At 32.8% G+C, this 27,576-nt stretch overlaps 1 protein-coding gene across 1 annotated transcript; it reads left to right on the top strand.

Annotated features, from left to right (window-relative positions):
- Window positions 1-6,861: 6,861 nt before the first annotated feature.
- On the top strand, window positions 6,862-7,584 carry LOC132751767 (uncharacterized). The gene is made up of 2 exons (XM_060742010.1): window positions 6,862-7,269; window positions 7,449-7,584. The coding sequence occupies exons 1-2, from the start codon at window positions 6,984-6,986 to the stop codon at window positions 7,562-7,564; spliced, it is 402 nt and encodes a 133-aa protein (XP_060597993.1). The 5' UTR covers window positions 6,862-6,983; the 3' UTR covers window positions 7,565-7,584.
- Window positions 7,585-27,576: the final 19,992 nt, after the last annotated feature.

Here is a 27,576-nt window from a genome sequence, read left to right as displayed (position 1 = left end):
TGCATAATCTCCATACTGCCATCTATCCATATATCAAGTTTCATAAAAATATTTCCAGTACTTTTTGCGTTATCACTGGATCCAGTTTATGTGTAAAATTTGCCATATTTTCAGCCTATTTGTTGCCATAGCAACCAGAATTTTGAACATAGGAAGAAAAGAAAAAGACGTGCATAATCTCCATACTGCCATCTATCCATATATCAAGTTTCATAAAAAATATTTTCAGTACTTTTCAAGTTATCGCGGGATCAAGTTTTGTGGACGGACGGACTGACGGACTGACAGACAGACGGACGGACAGACGGACAGACGGACGGACAGACGGACGGAGGGTAAACCTAAAGTCCCCTCCGGTAAACCGGTAGGGGACTAATAAAGCGTTCTCTTCAGAGGAGAAGTATAAATGACTATGTGTCTGAACATTTACTTAAAGCTATTGTTATCTCATCCTTGTTTTTCCTCCTCCTTTTATAAAATGGTTTTCAGCTGTAAAACAATATTACTCTTAATGGATCTCATACATGGACTCCCATCTGCTTTTGTAAAAACATAATTATACAAATGTATTTTTTTCTTGTTTCGGTCACGATTATCAGTTGTTTATATTTTTTAGTTTATGTATGAAGAATTTGTTAGATAGAAATACTCAGTGATGTTTAATTTCCTGCTTATTATTGTTTTAACGGGATATTCTCGAAATATGTCATTTAAGTTTAAGACATTCATGTCAAATATCTTTATTCATTTCAAAACGTGAACAATTTGTGTGTTTTTAAGTTATCAACGAGAATTACATTTCAGTTTACGAAAAAATAAATTTGGACGTCTTTGGCAAAACAGAATAATAATTAGTTTTTATTTGTTCTTCCTTTATCATCTAAAGTTGTATACTTTCTAAACATAAGACAAACAGACTTCTGACAATTAAATGGTTTTAGAGGCTATTCAGACATGATTGTCATATTACATTATTTTAACATTATAGTGTCTCACAATAGACAGATTCTGGATTGATATTTGTCATTTTTTATTATTAACAGATAGAGGATATTCAAGTTTTTTCTATAAATACATGATTTATTTTCATCGAGTGGTATGAAAATAAATATTTCATGAGTGGCGGTAGCCACGAGTGAAATATGGTAATTTTCATGCCACAAGATGAAAATAAATCATGTATTTATAGAAAAAACTTGAATTTTCTGTTTATTATATACATTTTCCTCTTTTTTTGCGATAAAATTTGGAAGACTTTCCCTTAAATTTTGTGTACTGGCAGAATTTAAAAGAAAGTAGTCCGGCAAGACACCAGTGAAAATACGGAAAATATGTTACACTGCAGTGAAAAATAAATTTTTAAAGTGAAAATACGGAAAATGAAAATACGCATTTTATTTCATCAATGTTTCTCAATATTTCATTTATAAGTATATAATAAACAACAGTTATTGTTTGTATTATGGTCAATGCATCTATACGTAAAAAGTGTCTTAATTAAGATGTTCTCGAACTGTATATATAATATACTATACTTAAAACTGCTAGTAATATGACAATAGTCACTAACCACACTCCAGCTTTTAAGCGACACACGATATTAATCAAGTAATTACCGCCCAGTTTGATAACAAAAGTCCCTATTTAAGCTTTTTTATAGCGCTAAAAGTGAATACGTTGTTTTACTTACATGTGTTAGGACGCAATATACTATTGTCATTCAAACCATGTGTCAAATAATTTGACGATTTATCCGGCCAAAGTCTTATATGATTTTGATTAGCACGCATAATCATCAGTTACTGTTCAATGACAAATTTATTTTGCAAGACCTCAATAGAGATATTTACTATTATTATTATTAGTATTATTATATTATTAAAAATATATTATTATTTAAACGTTAACATTTTTATATAATCATTGAAAGAATATTAATAAATAATAATAATAATAATAATGGTAAAATTGTTGTTATTATTATTATTGTTATTATTATTACAACAACAACTTGCCTCTCACCGCTGTGGGTTCGAATCCCGACAGGGACTTTGGATTATTTCATGTGAGGAAGCTATCAAGCTAGCTAACAGAACTTCGGTGGTTCTACTCAGGTGCCCGTTCGTGCCTGAAATAATGCACGGAAGGGCACTTGAGGTCTTCCTCCACCAGTAAAGCTGGAACGTCGCGATATGACCTATACTGTGCCGATGTGACGTAAAACCCAAAACAAACAAACAAACAAACAAACAAAAACAACAACAACTTTTGTCAGTCATAACACTTAGAAACCTTTCGCAAACTGCTAAAAATCAGTAAGTAATTTTTTTTCTATAATCATGCTTCTTGTATACTTGCAACAATAGGAAATGCATCCAAGTAACACTAAATAGTTTTTAAAGAAATCTTTAAAAAATACTGGACAAAATCACATTGTTAAATAGATGGATGTGTTCATACGGCAGTTTTTATCGCCCTTCAATGAAACACGTTCATAATTTTCAATTGGGTTATGAAGTCCGCATATCACAGATAAGGCGTGCTTAATATCGTAAGTGTGAGGTTATAGTATTCAAGTAGGAATACTGGAACCTCTGAGGTAGAAATTTATTAAACAAGCAATTGTCATAGTATTGCAAGCAAGCCATTGGCCATTCACTAATGTTTCAATTTTTCTGTATTTTAAGTAAATTTGTTGGAAAAGTTCTTTAAAAGTGATCACAGGAAACAGTTTTTATGAACAGACAGACAGACTGACTGAAGGACACTCTAAAGTTAATATTTGAAACAACCCTGTTACCAAAATAGAACATTTTTAAAAGCAAAATTCTTAAAGAGGAGATAACTCTTGAATTAAAGATGCAATTTCATAAAAAAAATTCAGCTCTTTTTGACTAATCACAAATAATGTTATATTTGCCATGTTTTAAGCCAATTTGTTGCCAAGGCAACCAATATTTTTTCAAAATAGGGAGAACAGATAAGACATGCATAATCTCAAGACTGCCATCTACCCATATGTCAAGTTTCATAAAAATATTTCCAGTACTGTTTGAGTTATCACTGGATTCAGTGTATGTGTCAATTTTGCCATATTTTCAGTCTATGTGTTGCCATAGCAACCAGAATTTTCTAACATAGGAAGAAAAGAAAAAGACGTGCATAATCTCCAGACTGCCATCTACCCATATTACAAGTTTCATAAAAATATTTCTATTACTTTTTGTGTTAACACAGGATCCAGTTTATGTGTAAAATTTGCCATATTTTCAGTCTATTTGTTGTCATCGCAACCAGAATTTTCAACATATGAAGAAAAGAAAAAGATGTGCATAATCTCCAGACTGCCATCTACCCATTTCAAGTTTCATAAAAAAAATTCCAGTACTTTTTGCGTTATCACTGGATCCAGTTTAAGTGTAAAATTTGCCATATTTTAAGTATTTTTGTTTCCATAGCAACCAGAATTTTCAACATAGGAAGAAAAAAAAAGGCATGCATAATCTTCATACTGCCATCTATCCATATATGAAGTTTAATAAAAATATTTTCAGTACTTTTGCGTTATCGCGGGAGCCAGTTTTGTGGATGGACGGACGGACTGACGGACTGACAGACAGACGGACGGACGGACAGACAGACGGACAGACAGACAGACGGACGGAGGGTAAACCTAAAGTCCCCTCCGGTAAACCGGTAGGGGACTAATAAAAGGGATAAACATCACACAGCAAAAAGTTGATGTACGGTCAGATAGCTTCTGTTGAAATATGCAAGGAAAGCGGCAGAATTCAGTGACACAGGGAACGTACATAATTTTAAAAAACCAGTTGTTGATAATAATTGTAAAAATTGTTAAAAAATCGCTTTTAACTAATACTCAAAGGATTCCTAATGTGGCAAATATCTGTAGCGGCTTTTGAGAAAAAGAACTCTGGATGATCGCAAATCTTTTGTAGAGATAATTTAAAGAAAAGTGTATCCCTACTGATTTCGCAATAGACAAAATAGTTTTCCTGATTATTACCATATCAATTTGACATTTTTGCGGAATTATTCCTAGATCTATGTAAACTCTACATTAAATTATTCGTTCGAGTGCATTCATGTTGTAAAAATATCCATAGAAAAGATACAAATTATGAGTTCTTTTTAAATTGTTTTTGTTTGATAGAATCACTAGTCAGACCATATACGGTAATATAAGAAAAAGAATCATTTTTCAATCACAATCATGAACTATATATTAAAGTATATTAATATTATATTAAAGTTGTTTTGAATTATCTTGGTTTTACTTTGCTGTCTATTACATAAATGGTCATCGCAAAAATCAAACAGAGCAAAATATTCTCAATTCTCGTTGGATGACCGTAAATGTGTTCACTTATTTCTTTTTCCCCTTTTCCTCAATAATTCGAGCCGTGCAATTTTTTGGTGTTTTATGTTTGAAGTCACTGTACTGCATAGCTGAATGCAACATATTTGATAAACCGAATTGTTTCAGTTATAATTATCTTACAAACTTATCTTCTAGTGAGGCAATCTCTCTTTATGTATGACAATCGCATCGATAGTACCTAAATACCAGTCTTCTATAATTGAGACGTTCCGATGAAAATGAAGAACAAAAAGGAGAAGAAAAACGAAGAACAATAATGTCATTAACTTGACCAGCGAAATAATTAGATAAATGAGAGACCAGAATAAAACTCCAAAATGAAGACATTGTCGATATGAATAGCTTCAAACTGAACCTCTTGGGATTTTACATTACTCATCTATCCCAAAAGTACACTGGGAAAATGGAGTAAAAGTAATCCTATAATAAACCTTAAGATAATTTGATTCGTTTGGTAAGACTTTGATACAATAATAAGAAAGCTGGAAACATTGTAATATAATTTATAAATGAGAAATCATCATGATTACATGTACTTGAGTACATTTTATAAATTGCAACGATATAAAAAGTACATTATACGAAAGAGGTCACAACAAATTCACGTTTATAAGAAAATCGTTAATGGTAAGAAATTATGTTCTGAAGAAAACATATTCTTTACTTCAAATATATTCTTTACTCAATCGGATTGCTACTTTGCATATAAGTGCAATCGCTACTCCGAAAATTCATGGCCAGCACAAAATAAGTGACACCTAAGCAACGGACTCTGTGAGTGCATTAAAACACACAGAGACAATAAAAGGGAGGGTCCCAGGGCGTCGGAGGAAATAAAAAAAACATAATAAAATAGAATAAAAAATGACAATATTATTATGATTCATTATGCTGTTTCGAAATGTACAAAAATGATTGCCTAATGGAAGGAATGTTTCTTCTAACTTCAAAAGAGAATCGAATGCATACAGCCCATTTCATATAGTTATGATATTTTATGTACTTTCTTTGTTTCGTGTAAAAATGCAAACCAAATAAATGATTCTACAGGATATCATTTTACGTTGTAGTAAAATTGTTTTGACCCGTACAGTTTGTTTTAATTATTCATATGGAATAAGGAATATGAAAATGACAATTTTAATGCCGTGTTTTAAATCATCAAACCTTAAAACCTGAAATGTACAACTCTGAGTTTTGTAGTATCTACTAGAATAAGTCATCTGTGGATTTGTCTGTTTTATTATTAAATTTATTTATTGCATCTGTTTACATTTGTGTGATACCTGGTGACTTTATGTCCTGTTTTGTGCGCATTTTCAGATCAAATTTCTAGATAGAACGATAAAAATTATACCGCACACCAGGCGCCAAGACTTATAGTGTTTGAAATGTTCTGCTGCCAGATTTCGTGAAAACCTTGACAAAAAGGTACTTATTAACAACCAGGAAGGTTGAGTTGCATTTTGATATGGCCAAAGCCGCTAATTGTATAAAACTAATAAAATGACTGAAACATTACCATTTAATTTACTTATCGATTTCCTGAAACTCGCAAATGCTCGATATACATTCATGCTTGGTATCATTAAATTAATTAATTAATTATTTTAGCTGATACCGAATATATTGTTTTATTTTATTTTTGTTATTATGTAGAAAACTGTCAAGCTTATTAACACAATTAATCTTGAATCTATTCATATAATTAACCAGTACTAGCAATGAGATCATTGATGGACGATTGCGTATGAACAACTAACAGAAACTCAACAAAGACAGCATTTACAATATTCTTATTATGCATGACGATCTTTTACTCTGTAAAAATAGAATAACGGATACTGGTTTCCTAGCAGTTTCCGGACACTAGCAGTTTTCCGGCCGTTTATCATTTTCGTTCATTTCGGTTTATTTTTTAACTATAAAGCATCTAGAAACTTCATCAAATCATACAGACGTTTGTTTTCTAGACAACGCAGCAAATAAATAAGAACAGCGGTCTATTTATTTTGAGGAATTGCCGGTTGTTTGTAGCTACTTTACGGAACTTGTCGCATCACCTATTAACAACACCTGGGGATTTCCAGCTTAAATGCGCATGCGCAATAAATGAGGCCCCATTCGAGGTAAATTAATATTTACGAACATTTTACTTGCAGACGATGTGTTAAAAAAATTTTAAAAAATTATTCCAGCTTTAAATATACACGATAAATTATTACTATCACAGTGAAAGATGCACAGAAAGTCGTTTGTAGTTTTTTACAGCAAGAATAAATAATATCGCATAAAATATCGATCGATGCTAGTTTTACTTTTATGGTTATATATATTTTACAACCGCGTACAATCAACAATCCTCTGTGGCCGAGAGGTATGATGGCTGGCGTTGTACAAAAGCGACCTGGATTCGATACCAACTCTCGACCTTCTTTTTTTTTCTCTCTCTTCTCTCTCCTTTTTTATTTTTATACAAGCTGTTTGCGATAAAATTTGTTTTACAAACTTTAAAATTTATCTTATTTCCGAAATAAAAATTATTATTATACATTACTGGTTAAACGTTTTAGGTATTATAATGCCAAAGACATACACCGAAGATCAACTAGCGTCAGCTTTGTCAGCTGTGCGTCAAAGAAAAATGAAAATTACAGCGGCTGCTAGAATATTCGGAGTACCAAAATCAACTCTCTCTGACAAAGTGAGACACAAGTACTCGGGAAACAGACCTGGACCAGAAAAACAGCTACTACAACACGAAGAGGACTCCCTTGTCCAGTATCTCTTATACATGGCGAATCAAGGCTTTCCACTTTCCAGGGCTATGATCAGGTGTTACATACAAGAGATAGTTATACAATCAGGTGTGTTTTTTTTAATATAAAATGTTCCATGGTTAATTTGCGTGTTTAATTTTAGAATCTTCTCGACCAATTATAATGTGTCTATCATAATCATATTTTAAAGAATTCTAACATCAATATCCAAGTACAATGAAAATATAGTTATATTTAAAGTACTGTAATTTGTTGCAATTTTTCAGGCCGTACGTCACTGTTTAATCTACAAAAAGGACCCTCTGATGATTGGTTTACAAAGTTTTTCGGGCGGCATCCAGACTTGGCTCAAAGAAAGGCAGAAAACATGGACAATGCCTGAGTATCCATGTCATTTAAAAGGATGCTTGACATTTTTTTCCTCTTCTCAAATCTATTCTTGATAAATACAACTTGAAAGACAAACCAGAAAGAGTAAGCATTGTTTATGTTGGCACTTATATAGAATAATCGTTCTATAACGAACTAATTATCTCTTTTACATATATTACTCTTTTTATATATTATGGCATTTGATACATAAAATCTGTCCATATGAAATATGAAAATACAGGTAACAAAGAATATTCAACAACGGATCGTTATAATAAGCATACCGTGTATGAATAATTTAAGTAACTGTTATGTTTTATTATTAGATCTTCAATTGTGACGAAACTGGATTTACAGGAAAGGAGGCACCTAAGTCGAAAGTATTCGGGCCTCGTGGAGGGCATTTGTTTAGAAGAAAGACATCTTCAGGAGATCACGTGACAGCACATCTTTGTGTCTCAGCAGATGGACACTTTCTACCACCTCTTATAATTTACAAGGTATTTTATTAAGTATGCATTTGCTAGCGATAATGCTTTGAAGAAAGTATAATAATACTATTTTTCACTTGCAAATACACTTAACCCAATCAATTCTTGTGCATTTTACGATAAAACAATTATTTCAATATCGATCTATACCAATTAAAGTATCAAAATATTAATACCGTCATTTAAATTGCCTATTTAACTGTAAAACACCAATTTACGCCGACTAAAGACGTCCATGACATTTAGGTGTCACGCGAGACCTCGTATGACGTCATTTGCGGAAACCGATTTGAACAGAGTCGTGTACTATATTTAGAACATTTTGTTGACATGAATTCGATATTTTTATTCAAAATAATGTTTTTATTTATTTTCATTAATTTTTTAGTACTTAAATATGATTTTATTGAATATAAAAGTCAGTAAATCACCTTTTTCAATATCTTTAAAAAAGTAAATTATAGAAATATTAGGCACATGGGTTCGTAAAGGTCAATCTCGTAATCACGTGGTCAAACATTTTGGCAATATGGCGGCCAAGTGCCGGAATTGTTTACCTGTCGGAAACTATTAGGAAGTTTATGTTAGTACTAAGATTTTTATTTGTCCGTCCCTGGCTTATCAACAGATTATATATAGTTTTATCAAGGTATGCTTCACTTTACTTCATGGCATGTTCGATGAATGAATACAAGCGTGTCAGATTCCTGGCACGATTATTGGTGGACTTTTCCAACGGGGTTGTCTTCAGCGTTCACGTCATGTCATAGTATAAAAAGGGGTACGCTGAAGACCTTAAGCTAATAAACTACATGAAGTAGGTACGAGACCACAAGTGACTTCGATGTTTCGATTTTTTATGTGAGAAAGTTTTCTAACTACCGTACAGAACGTCGGTGCCCGTTCGTACCTTTATTTATACCCAAAGGGGCACTTGTAAAACTGGAAAGTCGCAACATGATCATGTCAGTTTTGGTGAGCCGTGAAACCAAACCAAAAATGATCTATATTACCTGAATTAAAAGTTATTTTTAAAGCTTCATGTCTTTAAACATTAAAAATTTAAGCCATGGCAACTACATTTTTATTTGTTTGGGTCGTCAGACTCTGATATGCTTATTTGCAAAATCAGAAAGTAGTCCGAACTCCTCGAAGCGTTTACTTACCTTTATAAGTACTTTAACGCCGAAAAAATAAGGGGAGATCACTGCGTAAAGATTGTCAAATGACAGGCGCATTCTTGGGGGAAGAAAAATGACTTTCCGATTGGTCGAAGATTTCGAATATTGTGTAATTCTTTACAGATATACATATAATGTTAAGCTCCATGATTATTCACATCAGTGTTAAACAAAAATTATTAAGGGTTACAAACACCAATTTAAAATGATATGGTTTTCTTCAGGCTGTTATAACTTCCCCGTGGTCGAGGGGTTACACGCTCGTTTAGGAAGAGAGAAGTCCTGAGTTCAAATCCTAGTTAATGCAACTCATTTGTTGTTTTTTGTTTTTTTTTTAATTGTTTAAGCCAAATAAATATTGAATTGAATATCAATCGCAATGAGCCTTATAGCCAATTTACTTGTTATAACAGTGGAAACAGCATTGGTGGCACTATACAAAAACAAATTGGTTAATATTCTCACAACCTTCACCTTTCTGACATTCTGAGATTCAAACAAATTCAGCGCCTTCTGTGCTTTGATTTAATTAAACATGACCACTATATTGCAAAATTGTAACTAGTGACTTACTTATTATTAACAAAATATAAATATATATATAATGTTATCAAGTTATGATATTCTTCAGCAATTTAGGTCATGACCTTGTTTTATTTTGTCAGGATGAAGCAAAAAGACATATCTTACACTTCACTAAAACTAAAAGAAATAAAAAAAAAAAACAACAACAACAGTAATTTTGTTTGTTTGTTTAATTTTACACCTTGTTCCAACAGTTTTTCAGTCATATAGGCGGGTAGTTTCCTAAACATAGTTCCTGGAGAGTTACACCAGTACTAGACTACCTTCCTCCGTGCTAAACTACCAAAGCATCTCCCGGGGATCGAACCCACGCCAGAGAGGTAACTGTATAAGAAGTCATCGACTCTAACCCCTCGACCACGGAGGCGGTCACAGCAACAATAAACACAGCATTATAACAACATTTTTTCCTATAAAACAATCATTTTAAACACAACTACCTGATTCTGTGAAGATCGAAATGTTTAACATGCCCTAGGTGCTTTTAAATAGGACAATTACATGGAGGTTGTAAATGTTAAGCGTGATCTCTTGTAATATAATGCACAAATACATATTAACATTTAAAGTAAGCATACTGATACATTGCAAAACAGGTACCAGGGTTATTGTTTAAATTAATAAAATGTATTAACTATGGAAAAAAATCACTCGCATTATAATTTAAACTAAATTTTTATATATTTTATTTAAGAATTATTTCAGGCAGAAATTGTGTGTGTACCGTATCTTTTGAAATAACATTGTGTTCCGTACCATTTCAACATAACTTTATGAAAAAATATGCTAAAACATCACTGCATTCACCCGATACATTGAACATAGTAAACATATCAGATTTAACATGTATTTTTCTATGAAATAGCGGCAAAAAACATATGACTTCCTAGAAATCGCTTCTTATGACAAATGAGTGTGTACTGTTCCCCTTGGCCCCGGCTACAAAAAAAACTGTACTCGAATGTTCCCAAAACCATTCAGGGGTTTTCAGAACTTTGATATACCGTGGAAAGCTGATATAATTACGGGTACTCTACGCCTTATCTGATTAAAACCGGTTGAGTAATAAATAAGTTATGCATAAAAAACATACCTGAATCGGGTGAAAAATCGGCGTGCTCCGTACCCGAAAAGTCACGTGGTATGGCCACATTGTTATTTATAGCCGGTCTAAAATAACAAGCAGGTAACAATAAGTCAGTTTTTTTGAAAATTAATGATTGTTTAGCTAAAGCATCTACTTTTTCATTACTTCGTACATGACTTGGAATCCAATATAATTTAACAGATTTTGTTTTAAGTATATCATGAAATCGTAAAAGAAGTTTCGTTATCATGATATTGTCAGATTTTTTATTTTTAATGGATATTAAAACAGAAAGCGAGTCAGAAAATATCACAAATTTATCATTGGTATGCTGTACTATGTATGACAATGCTAAATCTATAGCTTTTGCTTCAGCAGTAAAAATTTAACGGCACGTCAACACATTCTACATTATCTGGTTACCTCATACTAGATGTAAAATTATTTTCAAACACAGCCGCACTTACTTTGCAACCTTCGTATAAATATGTATAAAATCTTCATGTTCTTCCTTAATTGCTAGAAACTTCTCTTTGAAATGTTCAGGTGAATTTGATGACTTTTTTATATTTGAAATGTTAATATTTATTTTCGGGGAATTTAAGTCCAAGGTGGAATATCCTCATCGACATTTTGAAGGATACTGTCTGGATTAATTTTAAGTTTATCTAAATCATCTTTTAAACGAAGGCCTAATGGTTTAATTTCCTTTGGTTTGTTAACAATTTTTCAGTATAACTTGGTTTGAAAATAATATTTTTAGCTGGAGTTTTGCTATTAGATGAAATTCTAGTTGCATATTGAAGTGATAGCTTTTTCTCGACGAAGATAAAGCGATGGTTCCCCAGCTTCCGCATATAGACTTTCTACAGGTGATGTGCGAAAAGCACCTAAAGCTCAACTTAAACCCTGGTGATGTATGGTATCTAGCATTTGAAGATATGATTTTCTTGCAGACCCATATACTACATAACCATAATCTAATTTTGATCGGATAAGACTTCTGTATAATTTCAGTAATGTGGAAGAATTTGATCCCCAATTTGTACTTGATAAAACCTCAAGTAAATTTAAAGCTTTTAGGCATTTAGTTTTCAAATGGTTAATATGTGGTATAAAAGAAAGTTTTTTTATCAAATATAATTCCTAAAAACTTAGCTTCAACTACTGGAATTTTAGAACCATATATATAAAGTTCAGGGTCATTATGGTGTTACTGCAATCGACAAAAATGAACACATTGAGTTTTTGTTGAAAATTTAAAACCATTTTCTATTGCCCACTTTTGAATTTTATCTAAATTTTGTTGAAGTTGCCTTTCAATTGTTCTCATACTTTTCGATCGATAGGAGATAAAAAAAAATCGTCTACATATAGAGAACAATCTATGCCTGGTGTAAGAGCGCTAGCAATATTGTTTATTTTAAGGCCAAAAAGTGTAACAGAAAGTATGCTTCCTTGAGGAACAACAACTTGTTATTGTTGGTGGTCCTCCGAAAAAGTTGAACCAAGTCTTACTTTAAAGTGCCTATCGTTTAGAAATCCAGAAATGAAAAGAGGAAGTCCAGCATCCTTTAGATCTTTTAGGATACCATATTTCCAAGTAGTATCGTAAGCCTTCTTAAGATCAAAGAAAATTGATACCAGGTGTTGTTTATTTACAAAGGCTTCTCTAATAAAAATTTCAAGTCGCACAAGATGATCGTTTGTACTTCGCTGTTTACGAAAACCTGACTGTAAATTAGAGTTCGCACAATAAGAGGGGATTTTCAAAACAAGAACAGTTATATATCGATAAGGCATGGAATTAACCGATTTTTAAAGGACAGTGGTAAACATTCTGACTTGTTAAAGTGACATTATGCCCATCAAAGGGTATATAGTGAGTGAACAGGTGAATATCATAATAAGATTTCATTTTGCCATAATTACTTTTAATTGAATAATTTGCTTCCCATAAACAATAAATAATGCGCAGATACAAATAAAATTTCTGTAAATATCTATTAGAATTTACCTATAAGGCTGAGTTTATAAAAAGAGTGGGACAGTCTTTTTATATTTCAGACAGATTTATAATTTTATCCTAAATGTTTTCCAATATTTTCTGTTGGTCAAACACCATTTTAACGGTCAATCTTTTGAAATATAAAGTCAATTCAGCTCAACTTTACTATGAAAATATGAGCCTAATGTCACTTTAAATGACGTCCAATTCATCACAATGACATCACAATTGGCGTTCAAATCAATGCTGACCAAGCTGACCTTCGCAAGATGTACACGTACCTTACGGAAGACTTGGAGAATCCATAAAAATAAGTATAACTTTATTATGTTATATTGTCAACTCTGCATACATGTATTTTACCATATAATACTAACCTCGTATTAAGAAAAACTGTCTTGTTCAGGAAATACGAAAAATTAAAAAAAGGCATTAGCTAGAAATATTCTATTACCGGCTTGAATGCTGTTATACAGAATTTGATACGATTGTGATTCATTTTTCTTGTTGTTGATACGAACCATCTGTCAGTCTGTCTCTTTCATGGGTTAATTTATAATTTGTTTATTTATTCCCTGCATTTTTCTTATTTAATCTATATATGAATTTTAAAATATATTCTACATTTCCAAGAAAAGGTGTTTGCTGATGTAATGTTACATTTTGGACGAAAAGATAGCAAAAGTATGCGAATTCTGAAATCTTCTGACTTCTGGTTGACAACAGATGCGGAAGTGTCATCAAAACTGATAAAAAACTAATAACGATTTTAGATTTAGTTTTAGTACCTTTGTGTCAGTAATCACTGTGGTATTTTACAATTGTGATACTTTTTTCTGACTTATATCATGTTGTTTATCAAATATTAAATTGATAGTTTTACAGGTGTTTTGTGGTTTTAATTATCTTAAACATATATTTAAACAATTATTTACTAGTCACATTTTTAATATGACACTATTCATTAAATCAGTAATTGATTAGTGAGCCATTAAATATGGGGTGATATTCACCGGCAAAATGTCATATTGATCTCGGCAAATGAAATTCTGCCGGTGAATATCACATCATATTCATATCACATCATATTCAATATAATTATTTTGTGATATTGCCGGCAAAATATTATATTGACCTCGGCTATCGCCTGGGTCAATATGAAATTAAATTCTGCCGTTGAATATCACATCATATTCAATGGCTCACTAATCAATTGTTGAAAATTAGTCATCATATTCAATGGCTCACTAGTCAATTGTTGAAAATTAGTAAGTAAGATCTGAACATAAGATTTGCATTTGTTTTAAACGTTCGTCCCTTCATAATTATCAAAGTTGGATGTCTTTGTGATTTATTTTTGATTTACCAAATGCAATTTGCTAGCAGCTTATAATTGACAAAACGATCAAATGACTGTTATTATCGTCTGCGCCTAGAGCGAGCCAATCACAATTGTATTCATCTATTTGTATGTGAGACAATAGTATCTAAATATCGAGGGCAAGTTCACTAAACGCAGTCCCATATTTAATGCCTAAATTTAAAGTCAAAATTAGAAGTAACATTTTCAATTTTGCCGTGTTGGGCTTTCTTCTGTTTTTCTCTATTTTATAAATATTAAGTTTGTTTTTATACAGCAAAAAGAAATGCACCTGAATCACTTTATCCATCTTTCCATCTTTCTTATATAAATATGATATGCTTAATCTGAATTCTGGGAGGAATGTTTTTACAGATCATGATAAATAGATATGATACGTTTCTTCTAAACTAAATTGTCTATCACTTTGAAATGTATTCGTGGTATCAGTTATTTATTCTGGACGAATTATACTCTGATCTGGAACGCCATTGCCTTTGTTTAAAATATGATGCTATTAAAGACATGAAGGCTCCTCAAATCATTGTGTACGCAAATTTGTACTTTTCCTTATTTCAGAAAAAAAATCTGGAAACAAAGTGATCCCTCGGAAGCCTTAATCAGAACAAAAATTTCAAAAGGAATTGCGACTTGTTTGATGGTCGACTGGGGATAAAGAAAAGTGCAAACCCTCACCCCCCCCAGCACCGGCTTAGCAGTTTTTTAATTCCAACATTAATAGTGTAACATCAATGATCCCGAAGGACTAAGGAAAAAAATATTAAGCTGAAAGGGAAGTAGGGGCAAAATTTTTTACAGCTGCCCCAAAACTTGAACTCTGTTGTAAAAATTTAAAAACTGGAAAAAAGAGATCCCTCGGAAGCATTAATCACAACAAAATTACGCAAGAATTGCAGACTCGGTTTGAGTCAACTAACTTATCTACAATAATTTGTCTATTGATGCAGACAAATTATGATTACGACATTGCCAAAATCTTCGCAAACATGCTCAATGATATTTCAAATTAAACGTCAGTATGTCAAAACGACTGTATTTTTTGTAAAAAGTCATGTCCATATTTTTGTTTATTTGGTTGATTTTTGTTTTGTTTTTTGTAAGTGTTTTTTGTTTGAGGACAACGTCCACCCTCTACTAAATTATTAAAACATACCATCAAAGAAGGGTCCCGTCAACAAAGGACCACCTGCAATGAGCCCAGCAAAACACCAAGCAAAAGCAGGACAGGGCTCAAAAGACTACTAAGACAATATTGTAATAAATTTGTGTATAAACTTGATTGTTTATATACTCCTGGAAGTTACTTTAGATTATTTAAGCCTTACTGTTCTTATGTTTTCTGTCACATTGACATTTAACTTGTTTTTATGGTCGGCTTGATCCAAATAATCATGTAAGATTACCCAATAATGTAATATTACGACACAATGGCGGAAAAACGTTGCAAATCCTATATATATATATATAATAGATGACTTGAAATATATCCTGGGCTAAAGACGGAAATGTAACATTGAGAGTCCGATTATCTGAAAGGAGAATCTCGTCAAAGCAGGTAACAGGGAAATAACACAGCATTTTTATGACATTTTATTATTATAAATAAAAAGTGCAATATCTTTCACGCGACTGAAGATAGTATTATCCTTGTGCACAACCTAAAATATGAAAGATATTGTTTAAATAAGTTAGTGTCTTTCAACTGTGTTGAATTTTAAATTATCTTATTTTAACAGGTTCATGTACGTGTTTACCCGCAAGGTACAGACATTTAGTACAACATCGCAACTTTGAATATATTTTGTATTCACTGATAGTGCCCATATGGGGTCTTGTAACTTAAGCAGCAATCAGACTTTCACAAAATAAATTTTATGAATCAATGACGCAGACGGAACAGAAAAATATAACCGCATTGAAACAAAAATCTTTTAAGAGATGAATTGCTTTGTCACAATAAGCATGTCTAAGCCTCAGGGTGTCAACAGACAGGCGGATTGTGTTAAAAATCCTATCTTATAAAACACAATTTCTCGAGAGATGTTATTGTAGAATAAATTAAACCGACTGACCAATGATTATATCAAGATTGTGTGGAATGCTGATTTTTTTCGGTTAATCTGAAACTTGCAAGCCTTTCTAGCATAAGCTTTTATAAATCATGAAAATTTTGTATTTGTTTGCTGCACGTCTTTTTTTATTATCGCCCGAAGATATCCATCAAGGCAAGATGGTCACATACATCCATATATGAAAATATCCTTTGCCTACTTACTCTTGTTAAGCAATTTTGGAAGATTTTTTATGCCCTCGTCATATAATGGCTGGGACATATAGCGTTACCCTGTTCCGTCATTCCGTCCGGGTCAAATTTAAGAAATGGATATGTCATGAAAAAATGCAGGTCATGTTCGAATTTGGTCATGGTTCGATGATTTTTGGCAGAGTTATGCCCCTTTTACTTTGAAAATAATATGAAATTTTCAGTTTCCGTTCCTTATCTCCCCAACAGTTTTACACATTTAACTCAAATTTAACATATGGATACGTCAAAGGAATGCGCAGGCAAAGTTCGAATTTGGTCATAGTTCAATGATTTTTTTGCAGGGAAATGCCCCTTTCACTTTGAAAATAATACGAAATTTTCCGTTTCTTTTCATTATCTCCCCAACAGTGTTACACATTTAACTCAAATTTGACATATGGATTTGTCAAAGAAATGCGCAGGTCAAATTAAATTTTGTCATGGTTCGATGATTTTTGGCAGATTATGCCCCTTTAACTTTGAAAAAAAAATGAAATTTTCAGTTTCCGTTCATTATCTCCACACTGGTTGTACACATTTAACTCAAATTTGACATATAGACACATCTTTAATAGGAATAAGCAGTTCAAGTTTGAATTTGGTGGTGGTTAAATGATTTGAGACAAAGTTAACTCTCTTGAATGTTGGAAAAATTTTGAATTTTCAGTTTCAGCACTCATACTTTTATTGAAATGTATGTAGCCAATATTTTGGCTACAAATATGCAATAAGCAATTTACAAAAGGTTAACACTGAATAGTTTCAGTGCCTTGAACTTTGTATAAAAATGGTTTATGTTAACATTTAATAGTTTTAAGGGATTTCAACTTAAAATAATAATAAATGTCATGAAATGTATAACACTTGAAATAAAAGAAACATTTTTATTTCTTTAATGCTTAAAAATGTTATGAAATATTAATAACACTTAAACTAAAACAAACATTCTTATTTATTTTATGCTTTAAAATGTTAAGAAATATCAATTACACATGAACTGAAACAAACATTCTTTTATTCTTCGAAAATTTATAAAACATTATATTATTTCAACTAAAACATCTACTTTAACTGAAGCTAAAAGAAACAAACTTTTTCAGGGTGTCGATACCAACTGATGTGTCTTATAATTATGACGTCATGGCGTGACACATTATATTTTCAAAACACCCTCAAACTTTAACTGAAGTCAAAAGAAACAAACTATTTCAGGACGGCAATACCACCTGATGTGTCTTATGACGTCAGGGTGCGACACACTTTCTTTTAAAAACACCCTCAAGCGTGAATGTGCGTCATCTTTAGCCTCTTGGTGGCAGATTCTATCTTGGATTTTGCATCATTGCACATGCCTTCAAGTGTCTCTCCTTGTTTGTTCGTTCTTAATCCGCTGTGATGGATACTTCTTGAAATTGGACCCTTTTTGGGGGTATATTCCGCCTCCCAAATTTTATCCTTTACCCCGGACAAAATGATGCTATTGGCCAACTCTGTGGGGCTAAATTGATCCCCAGCTTCGCAGTGGTACCGCACATATGCCCTCTTAAGGCCAGGGAGACATTCATTTGAGACCATTTTTGGCTTCTCTTGTTAGAACACCGTAACCTTTTCCCTCAAGCCCGAAGGCAGCTCTTCAAGGGTCGAATATGATTTCTTTGGCGGGGGGATGACTTGAACCATTTTGACCTCCTGTTCCCCTGATTAAACATTTTTGTGGCAGTATCTGTTCTGTTCGCTGTGGAATCACCTTGTTCATTTCCAGAGTTTGTAAGGATCATTTTGGTGGCGTACAAATCTCCGTCCGTATCCATGTTATCATCCTGAACTGATTTCTTAAGGATGAATTGAAAATCTGCTTCCTGATTTGGACAGACTATGCGCCCTTCAGCTCGTTCAGTCTCATTTGAGGCTACTGACTTCAGGTTAACATCAAACACAACAATCTGTTCTAACCCTGATGATATCATGGCTTGCTGCAAAAGGTTTCCTTTCTCCATCCAACCCTCCAACATCTTTAATCCTGCAGCTGTCACTGTATAAAACATTTTGCGATACTTACAAGTCACACTTTGGTCCTGTTTTGTTCGAAACGATTTCACCTCAAGTTTTAGTCCCCGAACAACTCTTTCCAATGTCCCACATTTTGAAATGAGTTCTTGGTTTGCTTTTCCTGTTTGTTCCTTTAGAGTGTTCACTTCTGTTTTGGAACATTTTCTACTTTGCGTTCATTGAACACCACATTTCCTTGTTGATCTTGTTTATCATTTTTAACATTAATGTTCTCATTTTTTCCAATTTCGTTTTTCATTTCGCCGAGCACTTCCTCGAACTTACTTGTAACAGTACCGAGAAAACTACTCCATAACAAGATCGACAGTTTCGTCACCATCATCGCCTCCTGGTATGACATTATGCCTGACAATAGAACAAAAATATTAGGCTTCTGTACCTTTGGTATCTGTTATTGTATAAATTAGTATTTATCTGATATATGTTCAATAGACATTTAAAATTTCGTCAAGACCAATAGCAAACGGACACATTTTAATTTTGTATTGAACAAAATCTTACGTGCATGACACACATCAGTTAAATTTTATTTCAGTTTTCATTCTGTTTTCTTTTCTCCCAGTTATATCAGCTTCGATTCAGCCTCAAATTATCTAATATCAGCTCGGACTTAGTCACAGATAAGGATCGATTCAGTTTAGGATCACCATTGGATCATAATCGGTTCAGCTTCAGATGAGCTTCGGTTCATTACCTATGATTTTCCAAAGCTGAATTGATCCTTAGTCGTGACTAGACAAGAGTTGAAATGATATAAGATGAAATGAGGCAGCTTCAGATCAGTTCCGGTTTAGCCTCATGTCATCTTATATTATATCAACTTGGTTACAGTCACGAATAAGGATTGGTTCAGTTTAGAATCATCTTCGGATCCTCATCGGTACAGCTGTAGATCAGTTTCGGTTCAGCTCATATAATGATCCAAAAAATAGATAAATATAGAATCCCTAAAGAAAGCCCAACACAGCAAAATTGAAAATGTTGCAGGCTCGGTTTGATTGAGCCTGTTCATGGACGGTACTGGAAAGTGCAAGTTACCGTCCACGCCCCCTAGCACCGGCTTAAGCAGAATTCAACATTTAAACGTGAAATAGTTAAATTTTGAATTTAGAAACATCCGCAGATGTGTTCATACGGCGGTTATCATGGAAAATAATAAAGCTGAACCGAGTCTTAGTCGTGACTGGACCCGAGCTGAAATGATATAAGATGGCATGATGCAGCTATCATATAGCTTTTGTTTAGCCCTCATGCCATCTTATATCGTATCAGCATGGGTCCAGTCACGATTAACGATAGGTTCAGATTCGGATTATCATCGTATCATCATCGATTCAGATTTAGAACTGCCTTAATTCAGCTCCGGTGATGGACAAAAACTGAACCGTTTCTTGATCGTCACGGGACCCGAGAAGAAATGATATAAGATGGCATGAGCCAGGTCCAGATAGCTTTGGTTCAGCCTCATGTCATGTTATATCATATCAGCTTGGATACAATCACTAACATCGATAGGTTCTGATGATCTTAGGTAAAACATTAGATCAGCTTTGGTTCATCATAATGTCATATCAGCTCGGGTTCAGTCACGTATTCTAACAAAATAGGGTCAAAATATAATTCTTACTTTTCAGATATGAAATCTCCAGTTGCTGCCCCAAACCCGTACCAAAGTACGTTCCTGACATTCTGAGGTCAACAATGTATCACTAATATAATGTACAATTAAGATAGATGTAGTTACTGCAATGCAATTTAACAAAACACTTCTAATATACAAGAATTTCACCTGAGTGGAGCATAACTCAAAAAGTGTTTGATATGTCAACATTAAATGTAATAGGTGGATAGATCTTATTGAGGAAGAATGCTGTGCGCAAGAATGATAACTCTTCGCTATATAATTTTTGATTATTTCCCTTTGTTATTTTTCAAAATTAATTTTCGTCCAGAGCATAATTCAAAAGGCCTTTGAGATATCAAAATGAAACTTCATAGGTGCATAGATCACACTCAGGAGATGTGCAGTGCATAATAATGATAACTCTACCTTTCATATTTTTTAAGTTATTGCCCTTTGTTATTTTTCATACTTAATTTTTCACCTGAATGGAGCATAACTCAAAAGTGTTTGAGATGCCAGCATGAAATGTCATAGGTGGATAGATCTTATGAACGAATACTGTGCGCAAGAATGATAACTCTTCCCTATATAATTTTTGAGTTATTGCCCTTTGTTCTTATTCATACTATTTTGTCCGGAGCTCAAAAAGTATTTGAGGTATCAACTTGAAACTTCATAGGTGGATAGATTTTACGTAGGAGGGGTGCAGCACACAAGAATGATAACCTACCCTGCATTATTTTTCAGTTATTGCCCTTTGTTATTTTCAGCCATCAGTATTCATATAGGTTTCAAATCTGTAATCAATTCAGCCATCAGTTTTCATTGTAAATTGAATTATTCTGCTCTACTACATATACAGTCTTCTAATGAGCAAACACATTCGGCGGGGGAAGGCCATGTTGACATGGCTCTTGTTCAAACAATATTAATACAGGTCTATTAAACAACAATTCGTGTCAAATATCTAAGCTGTAGCTTTTTCCAATTCAGAAAACATGTGTTTAAGTTTCTGTGTTTACTATGTATACATAATGAAAATCAATGCCCCTAGGCAGTTCCAATTTTGACACCAGGGGCAATATTATAAAAACTTTGGTAGAGGACCTATGGATGACATTATAAAGCAATCATCAAAGTTCTTAGCCTTGAACCTTTAGACAATAAGATTTTTAATTTTTTGCTATATGTACATAGTGAGAATCAATGACCCCCGGAGATGGGGCCAATTTTGACCCCAGGACTATAATTTGTACAATCTTGCTAGAGGTTCACTACACAATTTCATGCAAAATATCTAACTTCTAGCCTTTGTCAATTTGGAGAAGACGATTTTAAAGTTTTTATTATATACATATAAGGAAAACCTATGACCCCCGGGGCGGGGCTGATTTTACACTAGAGGCAAAATTTGAACAACTTTGGAAGAGTTACTATAGATGATATCACATACCAAATATCAAACCTCTAAGACTTGTACCTTCAGACGAGAAGGTATTTTAAGTATTTACTATATGTACATATAGTGAAAATCAATGACCCCCGGGGTGGAGCTGATATTGACCCCAGGGCTATAATTTGAACAATCTTGGTAGAGGTCAACCAGACAATGCCTTATGCAAAATATCTAAGTTCTAGGCCTTTTGGGTCTTTACAAGAAGATTCTTTTAATTTTTTCTTATAATTCCTTTTGGTTGATATGGCAACCAGATTTCTGCATGGAATGAAATTCTTTGAACAAATTTGGAAGCCCTTTACCCAATGATCAATCCTGCCAAGTTTGGTTGAAATTGGACTAGTGGTTTTTCACAAGAAGATATTTTAAGTTCACTATATAATGTATAGAACACACAAACATACATACATACATACAAACTCACATACAGGTGAATCGTTATATGCCACCGCATCGCAGATGCTGCGGTTGCATAAAAAACCCCAACAAAACCAACAAAAAAACAACAACAGAAAATACGTGGAACTGTGATTATTACGCGACACCAGAAAGCCGCACTTTATTGATATAGATATCATTCGATAAATGTAGGATATTTAGCTGATGTCGAACATATTCTATTTACCGTTTATTGTTTTAGAAAACTGTGAAGCTTATAAACACATTCTTGAATCTATTCAAAGAATGAACGAGTACTAGGAATGTGGATACTGGTGTACGTTTTCGTATGAACAAGTTAAAATTAAAAGAAACCAAACACACACAGCATGTACAAGACATTTTATTATAAGAACTTGATTACATGGTGATATTTTGTTCCGTAAAACTAGATAACGGATTTGAATATGCATTTTAAAGTTCCTCACTTTTTATTTTGTTTAATTGTGTTTATTATATAATCACTTAAAAGGATGGTTTATTGAAATCATATATTAGGCAATTTATTTTATTATGGGTACATGTTGTTATTGGAATGAACCTGGCTCAATAATGAACAATGTAAATATGAATGGCTTTGGATGTTTCAAAATTCTAAATTTTACCAGTTCATGTTGAATGTTGAATTCTGCTTAAGCCGGTGCTAGGGGGCGTGGACGGTAGTTTGCACTTGACAGTACCGTCCATGAACAGGCTCAATCAAACCGAGTCTGCAACATTTTCAATTTTGCCGTGTTGGACTTTCTTTAGGGATTCTTATTTCTCTCAATTTTGTCTCAAGAATCATTTCAGAGTCCACAGAAAAATCCGGAGAAGAATCTAGACAAGTAATCCTTCGCTGTCTGTTTTGCTGATGAATGTGAGAAATTGATAATGGTAATGAGCTTAAACATTTCCTCTGATAATGGGAAATGAATTTCACCGGCAGATAAAAAAAAATCTCGGGATTGACGTTAAGTCCAGTTAATCTTTTTAGTTAAGACATACTAGGTAGTTTCATAACGTCATGATTTCTTAGACATCTTTTGAACAACCTTAACCTAGATTCACTTACATGTACAAGACATAGTTCCAATTCTTCATGTCTGTATAAATTTGTAGGATGAACTGATACATAAGTTCCACCAATATCGCACCATGTCAAAGACGATTAATTTTAGAAGATGTAAACTGAAAACATTCGGTATACACTTAACACAGCTTTTTAAGTTGGTTTCTTCGGCATCTATTTTTAAATGTATTCTTATCTCTGTTATTAAGACATATATAATTCACAATAAATCGGTTATCGTAACTTGACCGGTAACATTACCTTAAACGGGTACCCATTATTTATATTCATCGGAATAGAGATATGATGGCATTATACAAAAAAAATCGGATCATATTACTTAAAGTTTTAAAAAGACTTGAAAGTTTAGAGTCGGGATTCCTTAATTGAGTTTTCCGCTTTTTACAATGTTGTTATACCATAGACTATCATTGTTGTAACGTTATTTAAAATTTGATAAGCAATAGTTTCTCTTTATGTCAATCTAGATCATTTAGAAGTGAAATAAGTCACCCTGTACAAAATCTTATTTGTAAAATGTGGACGTAAGATAAATAAATTTGCTGTAAATGTTCACTTTTTTATAAACAAAGTCAAATGCCACTTATACATTTCTTTTACTGTTTACCGGCTTTGTTTTGTTCGCGGCTTATGTTTTACATTACGATGCAATTATTGAAATTTTTTCTCTGCGCCTAGAGTGAGCTAATCTAAATATTTCCGTTAAATGTCATTTTTTTCTTATTTTTTTTTCACGGGGGTGGAACCCCATATGTATCTCAAAAATGAACATCGGTTAAATGTATATGTGAATTTCCGCTGCTCCAGATGTGAAGCATGACACAAGATGAGACTGTGAAATTATGTCAATCGAAGGGTAAGTTTTCAACTTTCAAACAGTTATATAAAATTCATTTTTTTCGAAATGTGATTCTACCCTCCTGACTCTCCTCTATATTACCTATTTTTGTTTTGGATTTCTATGCAGTCTAAATCGAGCTATTGTTTTCGTCGTTAGTTCTGGTGTGTTCCGAACATGCAATGTGTATGAAGAAAATGTCAATAAACGGACTAAAAAACCCAGAGATTTTAAGAAATCTCACTACAGACCGATGCTTAACATTCAGACAAACCCTGATTTAAACATTTATTGAAATTTGGCTACAAACGAAGGAATCGCTGCTCAAAATTGCATTTGAGCTTCATATGTGTTGAGGAGATCCATATGTGCATAATAAAAAATAGCAACATAATTACGGATCACATTCGTAAAGCAATCTATAATCTTTTCTTTTGTGTATCATTCCGTAAGAGAAACTATTATCCAAAAAAATTATTCTAAAGTTAACTGTATAACAGTCATCTTTGGAAGGATATTTAAGTTCAATAATTTCAAAACCAAAGAGTACATTTTACATTTATATTTTAGATACCCGATGACATTTCGTAAAATACACGCTCATTTTTTTCTTCCAAAAAAATGAACTCATGCTTTTGATGTTTACATAATATCAATAGAACAATTTGTGGGAAACCAGGGCAAATTTTACTATCTCTTTTTACAAAAAACAAAGTCCAAAATCTTTCAGTCGTTCTTATCAGATTTAAAATAACTGAAAGCTCTATCGTTCGAGCCAATTCTAATGTTTTTATATACTGCTGTCTAGAAAATTGACATACAGATCATAATTATCGTATGAACATGGAGTGACGCAACTGAATTGATATTCATATCTCTTTGGTTATGACATTGTCATCAAAATAGCGTTTCCTAATGTCAATCACTATCTTTAAGGAAACAGCAGGATGCTAGAAATTGTATGATAAAATTATCTTACTGGACAAGATAATCAACTAAGACTTTAAATAAACGAGCACTAAAAATAAAACTCCCTACAGGATATTTTAAAAAATAGAGCAAAAGTTATCTCACAGTTATAAACAATACATTAGATTCAACAGTCTTGAGTTAAAAAAAAATGAAATGAGTATCAATTTATTTAATTTTGTAATATAGATTACTGTGACATATCAAATTTAATCAATAAACAAATTAATATATCGGAAAATCAATTATCTTTTCTACAATAATACGTCTATTGATACTGACTATAATCATTACAACATTGCCAACATTCGCGGGAACAGGTGAAATCAAATACCAAATTGTATATCATGATTATGTTTATCAATGAGTCTGCATTAGCCGTTTATAATCATGTACGTTGTTGTTTTATTTTGATTGTTCATTTGTTTCTTTGTTTTGGTTAGTTTTTTGGCATAATCTGAGCAACGTACACTATCTATAAACTTTAAGATAAAAATGTGATGAATTACTGTAACTTAGTTGTTTCGATTTCGAAAAGTTACTTTACGGTTGAAAAAAAGCTGTTCTTACATATTCTGCCACTATGACGTTGAGCTTGTTTTTGTATGGTCGGCTTAGGCCTAATTCTTTTTCAACATATACACGTTTATGTTTCTCGAATGTAATGTTAGGAAACAGCGATGGGAAAACGTTACAGGTCCTTAATATATTAAATTCGTATGGATTGATTGTAATCTATCCCGGACGGAAATCTAGTGTTTACTGCTGAACACTCATTAAAAATGAAGGAATTAATCGTCAAATTAAGTAACAATAAAACAAGGCAAACACAGCATCTCCATGACATATCTATAATAAACGAACAAAAAAATTTTCCCAAGAGATGTTAATGATCAATCAATTTTATCAGCTTATTGGACGGATTGACCAATGGCTAAATCAAGATTTTTGGAAGGCTGAAGTATTTGTTTCGGTAAATCTAAAAAATACAAACTTTTCTAGCCGACGCTTTCTTAAATGAGAAGTGATATATGGTCGCTTGAGGTCTTTATTCGATTATTGTCCGAAGATCTCTATCATGGCAATATGGCCACACATCCATTAAAACAATCATTTTGCCTACTTACTCGTAGTAAATTTGGAGAGTTTACAAATTAGCAAAAATAATGTAAAAAAGTTTGTCAAAAATGCAGTTTATAAAATGTTTATTTGTCTAATTGCAAATGTTTAATAAAAAAGGTTAATATATAGTTGCTACTCGACATTATGACAGACTAGCCTGAAAATGTCCATCATGGCCCGGTGGTCAAGACATTGATAATTCATAATAGACTCATAAACAAGAAGCTCATAAAAATAATATTTTCTTCTATACAATCATGCAGGGACATGTGAACAGTTCTCACTGATTGTTAACTTGATCACGTGAGACAAGCAAACTGAGTGACATTTGACCTCTCTGCTTCATACAGAAATGTCCACAGCGTTCTAAACTTGTATGCGAAGGTACTAGATCATGAAATGGATACAAATGTGTGACAGGAATTTAACGTTTTGAATACATAGCAAATACAATGTGTGTTTACAGAGGTAAAGAACATTTTAATTATACACTTTTTGTCATGCATGAATTTCAAAGCTGTTTACTTTGCATCGGATCATGTGAAGAACCGAGACAAAATACATTAGGACCCATCAATGTATCTTAGAAAAAATATTTATAATTTACATGTCAATATCAATTTCATTTGAAAATTTACCACAAATGCTTTGAATTTCCTTTGGAAACCTCTTTAGAATTCACGAATTAAATACACGAATGCACGTTTCATACGCTGTCGTTAGCTTGTGCCACAATGGTCTTATATGCTGAAAAGCGTAATTTGCTATTCATTTCATCAAACTGTTTGTTATTTGTCATAATATTTTATTCCTTTTTTAAGAGCAGACATGATGTAATTAAAGGACGCCCAAAAAAGGCTGTAAACGATACAATTGCACCCAATATCAAACAAATGGTCAGCGGACTATTTATTATAATTGTCTTTTATCTTAAATTAATCGCAGAGACAAAAGTTTCAATAATGAAACAACATATATATTAACCTTTGTATGTTTGATTAATGCATTTGCTTTTCTAAATGTAACTTGAATCGGATAAAATTAGCAATGCATTGATATATTTGCGTTTCAACACACACTATATAGACACAACGTCGCCACGATGCACTTCCCATGACTCCAACAAGTTTCTGTTATAGCTTAGAATTCATTTAAACAAATTACCATGCTATTTATATCTTAACAAAAACAACCAATTCAGGAAGATCATTTACAGTAATTATTAAGATAGAAATGATTCTATGAAAGCATTCACAGAAAATGTATTAACAATGAATTGTTCGTCTTACTTTTATTAAAACCTGTTATACTGATTCTCTTCAAAAGATGTATTAAACCATATCATGGTAATTGTGTTAAACTTATCAAGGGCCGAAAACGGATAGTTAAATAACA

This window comes from Ruditapes philippinarum, unplaced genomic scaffold (assembly GCF_026571515.1).
Source record: "Ruditapes philippinarum isolate M1 unplaced genomic scaffold, ASM2657151v2 ctg297_1_1_1_1, whole genome shotgun sequence".
NCBI lineage: Eukaryota > Metazoa > Mollusca > Bivalvia > Venerida > Veneridae > Ruditapes > Ruditapes philippinarum.
This window is presented reverse-complemented; position numbering and strand designations above follow the sequence as displayed.